At 41.1% G+C, this 7,439-nt stretch overlaps 2 protein-coding genes across 3 annotated transcripts in view; one reads left to right on the top strand and one right to left on the bottom strand.

Annotated features, from left to right (window-relative positions):
• LOC111660060 (ubiquitin-conjugating enzyme E2 E2-like) overlaps nt 1–516 on the bottom strand; it is a 48,191-nt gene extending 47,675 nt beyond the window's left edge. Inside the window, exon 1 of one of the 2 annotated variants that reach the window (XM_023413181.2) lies at nt 359–516. The gene's annotated coding sequence lies outside the window, so the exon portion shown is untranslated. Of the gene's footprint in view, nt 1–96; nt 235–358 lie in introns of those variants that run through there. The other variant, XM_023413180.2, reaches the window with a different exon arrangement.
• A 1,452-nt stretch (nt 517–1,968) lies between these two features.
• Nucleotides 1,969–7,439, top strand: part of sf3a3 (splicing factor 3a, subunit 3) — a 7,040-nt gene continuing 1,569 nt past the window's right edge. Inside the window, exons 1-14 of the mRNA XM_023413234.2 lie at nt 1,969–2,220; nt 2,339–2,386; nt 2,911–2,963; nt 3,255–3,360; nt 3,454–3,526; nt 3,991–4,082; nt 4,184–4,266; nt 4,415–4,553; nt 4,654–4,722; nt 4,821–4,888; nt 5,533–5,640; nt 5,756–5,825; nt 5,902–6,066; nt 7,259–7,369. Of these exons, the coding sequence (XP_023269002.1) occupies nt 2,125–2,220; nt 2,339–2,386; nt 2,911–2,963; nt 3,255–3,360; nt 3,454–3,526; nt 3,991–4,082; nt 4,184–4,266; nt 4,415–4,553; nt 4,654–4,722; nt 4,821–4,888; nt 5,533–5,640; nt 5,756–5,825; nt 5,902–6,066; nt 7,259–7,369 (1,281 nt within the window). The 5' untranslated portion in view covers nt 1,969–2,124. The remainder of the gene's footprint in view (nt 2,221–2,338; nt 2,387–2,910; nt 2,964–3,254; nt 3,361–3,453; nt 3,527–3,990; nt 4,083–4,183; nt 4,267–4,414; nt 4,554–4,653; nt 4,723–4,820; nt 4,889–5,532; nt 5,641–5,755; nt 5,826–5,901; nt 6,067–7,258; nt 7,370–7,439) is intronic.

The raw sequence follows: 7,439 nt of genomic DNA, 5'->3' as shown, positions 1-7,439 counted from the left end.
GCCCCAGTCCCATGGCTTATCCACGAAGAGTTAGCAGCCGCGGTATGAGACATCCTCACAGGCGGGACCAGATAAGAGCTGCACGGCAACACTCACCATGAGATCCAGCCTCCGCACCGCCGGAGCTCCCGCTGACCCCTGCTCGAAATCTGCTCCAGCACAAAAGACAGAATGGATGCCCCCGTCTCTTCCCAACCAACCAACCAACCAACCAACCAACCAACCACCACCGCCCCCTCCCTGTAGGAGATAACGTAATAAAGCTCCATTCTGTCGGGAGGGTTACATTTCTTTTTTCTTTTTTCTCTCTCTCTCTCTCTTTTATTTTTTTTTTGTTGGGAGAATGCGTGCGACTCACCTTTTCTAAGCGGGCTGGACGCACAGCGGCAGGAGAAACGTGTTTTTTTTTTTAATGTCCACCGTGTATTCCGTAATCCGTTACACTGGTCGTCCGCTCGCTTTAACGTCCGTTGCTTTGACTGACTGCTGGAGAATGTGCTAAAAACCGCGACCGTCAGGTTGCACCGTAGCGACCGAGCACCGTTTCCGGTTCGAGCCCTGCAAAATAAAAGCCTGAAGGAACGTGTTCTCGTGTCAGGCTGCATTTGAAGAAGACACCCACGGGAAGAATCGATATTTCTGCGTATTTTGCACAGCTCATAAATACATAAATTTGCTCATTGTAATGTATACAATGTATGTTGCTGTTGACTGCAATTTTTTTTAAATTTCTTATTTTCTTAATTTCTTATTTTCTTTTTCTTATTTTCTTACAGAAATCTTTTAATTTATTTTAATTAATTTTTTTATTCTTTCTTTTTTATTCTTTTTTTATTCCGTTACATATATATGTATATATACCCCAGTTCAAATCAAGACTCAAAACTAATCTGTTTCAATCTGCATATTCGCTGTAATTTCATTGTTTTCTTTTTAACTGTCTGTTGTTTTTATTATTTTTATTGTGTTTTTTTCTGTAAAGTGTCCTTGAGTGCTGTGAAAGGCGCTGCCAAATAAAATGTATTTTATATATATATAATAAATACATTTAAGTAAAAAGGTAATAAAAAAACAGGTTTAACTCATTTTGAACTATATAGCTGTTGTTATTCCTTTCTCCTCCTTTAACTCCCCTGTCCTCCCCACAGGAACTTTAATCTTATCTTTAATAACATACTGTTTGTTGTATGGGGGGGTGGCAGTTCAACAAAAACCAGAACATTTGCCAAAATAAATCATGGTTAGATGGCTGGTTTTTTTTTAACTAAATGGAGCCATGGCTCTTGATGATAATCTACTACTTAAACTCAAAACAGCACATTTTCTTACACCCTTGTTTCATCTTTTAAAAATCTAACACCTGATAAGTGTCTTATTTTTAGGGCAAAGAATCCCCACTTCCGGTGTCTTCCTTTTTGCCGGAACTTGACCAATCAGTCCTCCGTGCGCGCTCCCACGCGAGTGCGCGCAAACTGCGTGCTGTCTGAAGCGTTATGGCAGGCTTTGATGACAGTGTAGACTACAAAGGAAGTGGAAAAGAGAGTAACATCATGTAGGCTGTCAATCCAACCTGTTTCAGAAGTGCGCGTTAAGATTTCAGAGTCAGTTTCCTACGTTTCAACCATTTACAGTTCCGGTCCACGCACGGAGCCGCTATGTGTTTTGGTGACCTACAACTGGGCCAGATGTTGACCCCATCATCTAATCAATCTAAAACACTGGGGTTATATTTAAATGAACAGTTAACACATCAGGTAGACACCTAAATAGTGTATGTGCTTATATTTAATTAACTAATTTAATCTCCAAATTTTTTTCATTATTTGATTGTCTATAGCACAATTATTTCAGGAAATGAATTAACTGACATTTTAGACAAATTGGTGCCTTTATTTGTTCGTGGTCTGTGTCGACGGTGTCGAGCGAAGTCACCGCTGCGGAACCTTTTTTTTTTTTGCATGTGGTCGGTGTTTCTCCACGGTGACGGACGTTAGCTCCTCAACGTGCGCCATTGAAATCAAACGTAGCCCAGACGGCTGGGGGGGGGCAGTTTCTCTTCATTTTTTCACTCACTAACTAGCAGCCCTCTCTTGTCTTCAGTACACGAAAACATTTCTTTAAACAATGGAGACTATTTTAGAGCAACAGCGTCGCTATCACGAGGAGAAAGAGAGGCTAATGGATGCTAAGACGAAAGAAATGCTACACAAGAAGTCCACGGTAAGATGACCGCTTTATCGCTAGCTTTAGCACTGATGCTAACCAAATAATACAAACACGAGAAACATCTGCAACTTAACTAATGTTTTCAAATGCACCTTGTTTCTCTTTCTTATAGCTGCGAGACCAGATTAACTCTGACCATCGAACAAGAGCAATGTTGGATGTAAGCAAGAGGGTTTTTATCTGTTTTAAACAGCGGGCAGGCTAATGCTAGTGTTGGCTGCTAGCTCGAGAAGTAAACATGTTTGTGCTCTATTAGAATCAATGATACAGCGGCTTTTCTAGAGCTAAACAACGTAGCCACGTTAAACAGAAATCCCACTTTAAAATCAGTTATTTGTACCTTTTTAATTATAAAATATCAAGTCACGCTTCTATTCACTTGAATTAAACTGTTATTGATAGTATAGGTAGGATATACTGGAGTATACAGCATGCAAGTTGCCCACAATACAGGTTTTAATAGAGTAATATTTAAACATATATGTTTGGTTAACTGCTCAGAAGTTTAACTTTGCACGTAAACAAAACAGCAATGCACTGTTAGAAGTTGGAGGGTGAAGAAGAGAGTTTAGTGAGACATTTTCTCCTTGTAACAAAGATGTTTCAGGAAGTTGGTTAAAAGTACATTGTTAAATATTTAATATGAAAACAAAGGCAGCCTCACAGTCTTTTTGTCTTTGACAGAGGTATATGGAAGTGAGCGCAAATCTCAGAGACTCCTATGAAGACAAAGATGGGTAAGTCTTTTCTAAGTGAATAACCTGCTCCAGTTTAAGTGGCTGTACCTGCTTTCTCCAAATTACAGATGTTATATGAAGGATCAGGGTTGAACACAAAACCTTTTCGTACATATTTGCTGTCAGAATGTATTTTTTTTGTTAATTTCAACTTTTATTTTATTATCAACTACAGCCCAAGAACTGTCATCAGAATATCTTCTTTATTTTTGGTTCTTATTGGGCTTAATACATTCAGAACAGTCACTTAACCTTGTATATTGAACAAGAAATCATTTTTCTCTTGGACAGAATGAGGAGGGATGAACTCGCCGCCATCTCGGGACCAAATGAGTTTGCAGAGTTCTACAACAGACTGAAACAGATAAAGGAGTTTCACAGAAAGCATCCAAATGAGGTAGATAACCTCCTGTCGGTTATCAAAATAAAAGCTGCAGAAAATCTTTTTAAAGCGAATATTAACAACATTGCTGTTTGGTATTTCTCGTAGATTTCCATCCCCATGTCTGCAGAGTTTGAAGAGCTGATGAAGGCCAGAGACAACCCGAGCGAGGAGGCTCAGAGTGAGTTTAACAGGAAAACAGTTTCTTCTTCTATCTTACATTGACACTTGCAGATAATAGATGCTGTATATACTGTAGATAAATGAATAAGGAGATAAAAGAAAAGGAATTGATCTGTATTGTAAAATGTTTTCCATTGAGGAAATGTAATTAAAAAGCTATATTTTAAAGAACTGGCATATATAAACTACAGCAACTAACTTTGAACAACACTAATCTGTATGAAAAGTGTAATACGAATAAAGTTTGATTGATTGATTTTAATAAAATCATTTCATCGGGTTGAAAATGATGCAGAACAAAATCTTGTTTCTAGTGAAACCTAAACTTTTCATTGCAACACAGTCCGCCCAGGCCTCTTCTGTGAAGTCTGCCAAATTCAGTTATGAAAGTGACAGTGTGTGTGTGTGTGTGTGTGTGTGTGTGTGTGTGTGTGTGTGTGTGTGTGTGTGTGTCTTCTACAGACCTGGTGGAGTTCACCGATGAGGAAGGATACGGCCGTTACCTCGACCTGCACGACTGCTACCTGAAGTACATCAACCTGAAGGGAGCTGAGGTCATGATCCCTGTTTACGTCTGCACAGTTCAGTCTTCACCCACCTCCTAAACTAGACCTTTATTTTTAACCCATGTCTATGTGTATGTCTGTTTCTACAGAAACCTGAGTATATCACTTACCTGTCTTCATTCGACCAGCTGTTCGACATCCCCAAGGACAGGAAAAATGCTGAATACAAAAAGTAGGTCCATCATGTGTATTCCCATCAGAACTGACGCTGACTCCTCAGTAGAACTTGAAGTAGGAAACACATCCAGCTCTAAACCTCATCAGAGGTGAATGGATAACTGCTCTGTAAGACTAACGTGTGAGGTGGTGTGTGTCTGCAGGTATCTGGAGATGCTGCTTGAATACCTGCAGGACTACACGGACAGGGTCAAACCTCTGCTGGACCAGAACGAGCTCTACGGCAAAGTGCTGATGGACTTTGAGAAAAAGTGGGATAACGGGACGTTTCCAGGCTGGCCCGTAAGTTCTCCTCACAGTCTTCACACGAGGCGATGGTTCAGCTTTTTTAGTTCACTCACCTGATCTGATCTGACGCTTCTCTCTTAATCTGGGGCTGCAGAAAGAGACGAGCAGTGCTTTGACTCACGCTGGAGCTCACCTGGACCTTTCTGCCTTTTCTTCCTGGGAGGTAAGAAAAAAGAAAAAACCTCTCAAGTGTTCAAACTTGAAGATTTATCCGTGAATATTAAGATTGCTCATTCACGCCTCTGCTGGTGTGTCACACAGGAGTTGGCCTCGTTGGGTCTGGACAGGCTGAAGTCTGCTCTCATGGCGTTGGGACTGAAGTGTGGAGGGTGAGCTCGTTGTTTCCCTGCAGAAGTAACATTAAAGCAGTAAAGACATAAACCTTTCTGCCGCACCCAAGAATATTAGAATTAATACATTTAATATAATTATGAAAATTAGAGTTAAATAATTAAAGTGTTGAATGGGTTTTAATTTAAATTGTTGTGGAAAATAATTCAATGTATTGATGGAGCTCAGACACTGTACAGCATTCATTCTGACTGAAAGCAAGGACTGTGGATGGGAATTAAGCTTGAGCCAATATTTAATAATATAATAATATAATATAAGATTTCCTGATAGAAAATGTTGTTTGTTTGTAATGTTTCGTTTTGCACAGTCAGCCCTGCTGCTGCGTCCGAGCCTCGTTTCACGTGGCGGCATCACTTACACATGAAACAAAAAATACATTAATAGGATTATGTATTATTGAAAAACAGAACAGAAAAATAAAATGCCCCCACTCCTCGATAATATCGTTATATTTGAGCTGCGTGGAGATATCACTGTTTGGATATTCCCCAAGCACTTATGATAAATATATCACAGCTATCACTTTGCATCATTGTTATTGGAAACAGGTTCAGGCCATAACGAGATTTGTGTGTGTGTGTGTGTGTGTGTGTGTGTGTGTGTGTGTGTGTGTTTTCAGGACTCTGGAGGAGAGAGCGCAGAGACTCTTCAGCACTAAAGGCAAATCCCTGGAATCACTGGACCCTTCACTGTTTGCCAAGAATCCCAAAGCCAAAGGCCCTAAAAAGTAAGTAGGCGTAAAAGAAATAATAATTTAAAAAAAACCCAGTGCAGCGCTGACACTGACTCGTGATACTGTTCGTTATATAATTCACAACCATTTCCTTCCATCACTCCCGCAGAGACACGGAGCGCAACAAGGAAATTGCCTTCCTGGAGGCCCAGGTGTATGAATACGTGGAGATCCTCGGGGTGAGTGAATGATTCTTCTTATTGACTTCCACCACGAAGTGTCGGCGGATCTGACGGACTCGGTCTGCGGTTACAGGAGCAGAGGCAGCTGACCCACGAGAACGTGCAGAGGAAGCAGGCCAGGACCGGGGAGGAGCGCGAGGAGGAGGAGGAGGAGCAGCTCAGCGAGAGCGAAAGCGAAGACGAGGACAACGAAATCATCTACAACCCCAAGAACCTGCCGCTGGGCTGGGACGGCAAGGTGAGGCCGCGCTTGTATCTGTACAGAACAACACAGATCCAACGTTCAAGTCACTCTTTAAGATGCTTGAACTAGTTTTGTGGCTCAGCTGCAGCTGGGTCGGTGTTTGACATGATTGTATTAAATATAAAAACATTTACACAGTAAAGTTAAAAGGAATAAGAAACTTTTTATTAACTGCTGAGAGTAAATTCAGTCGAATGAGCTCAGAGACACATTCAGTCAAAAACCTGCTGAAGGAGAAAATGTCAGAACTGTCACCCATTGAAGAACAGCTCAGTTTTGTTCATTACATCCAATCGAACTGAAGGACGAACTGATTAGAATTCGGTGGTTAAAGGTCGAGGTCTCTGTGACGTCACAAAACGCACATTTTTTGGCCATAACTCACAAAGTCATTCACTGATTATGACGCAATTCAACACAAACGTCTGTGAGGATAAAATGAAGTGATGACATTTTATGTCTAAATGGTCAAAGGTCGAGTTCAGTGTGACATCATAACGTTCTGCACAAACACCTCTGGCCGTAATTCAACACGGAGAGACTGTGACCATGTTTCCTGCAGCTTGGCTGGTAATTAGTTTTAAGAGTAACAGCTTCCTGATATCCGTGTTTCTGCTGACCTCCAGTGGTTTTTAAAGGGACACCTCACTGATTAAACACATATAAACCAGACGATGTCACAGTGTTGTCACCAGCTGTATCTCTGCTTCGGCTCTGACTCACAAGGTCCCGATTCGATCAGATATCGATTCAGTCAGAGGGATATTTCAGTCACAATACTAACTTTGCTGAATATGAATGAGATTCTCAGAGAACCAACGCTGTCCATTGTTCCTCTAACCTCTAACTAAAGGAAAAATATTCATGTTTATGTTACAAATGGAGCACAAACACGCTTTTTAATTCAATGTGTTTATTTAAATTCAACAGTTTAGATGCACATGTTGTCCAGCTCTTCACTGTCTTCATAGGTTTTAAAGCTGAAATGCAGCCAAACATCTGCCACACATCTGTCTCTCATGTGGCCCGGTCACTGCTGGACAGAGACGCACATGATAAAAGATCGATCTCCAAATGAAGATCTGTCTGCGCTTCGTTTGAACTTTACACTGTGAAACCTTGCCGATCAGTTATTACTTTATCTTTGTGTGTTTTGTTTTGCTGATTGCTGTTTTACTCCCTCCAGCCGATTCCGTACTGGCTTTATAAACTCCACGGGCTGAACATCAACTACAACTGTGAGATCTGTGGAAACTACACCTACAGGGGCCCCAAAGCCTTCCAGAGACACTTTGCGGTAAGTGGCTTTTATCACGGACTCTCCTCGAGGATGTGAAGGATATGGAAGTCAGTCAGCCGGTGGTGGT

Source organism: Seriola lalandi, unplaced genomic scaffold, assembly GCF_002814215.2.
Source record: "Seriola lalandi dorsalis isolate HSWRI2012SDOR001 ecotype SW California unplaced genomic scaffold, Sedor1 jcf7180002054505, whole genome shotgun sequence".
Taxonomy (NCBI): domain Eukaryota; kingdom Metazoa; phylum Chordata; class Actinopteri; order Carangiformes; family Carangidae; genus Seriola; species Seriola lalandi.
Note: the sequence above shows the minus strand (reverse complement) of the source record. Positions and strands in the feature narration are given on the sequence as shown.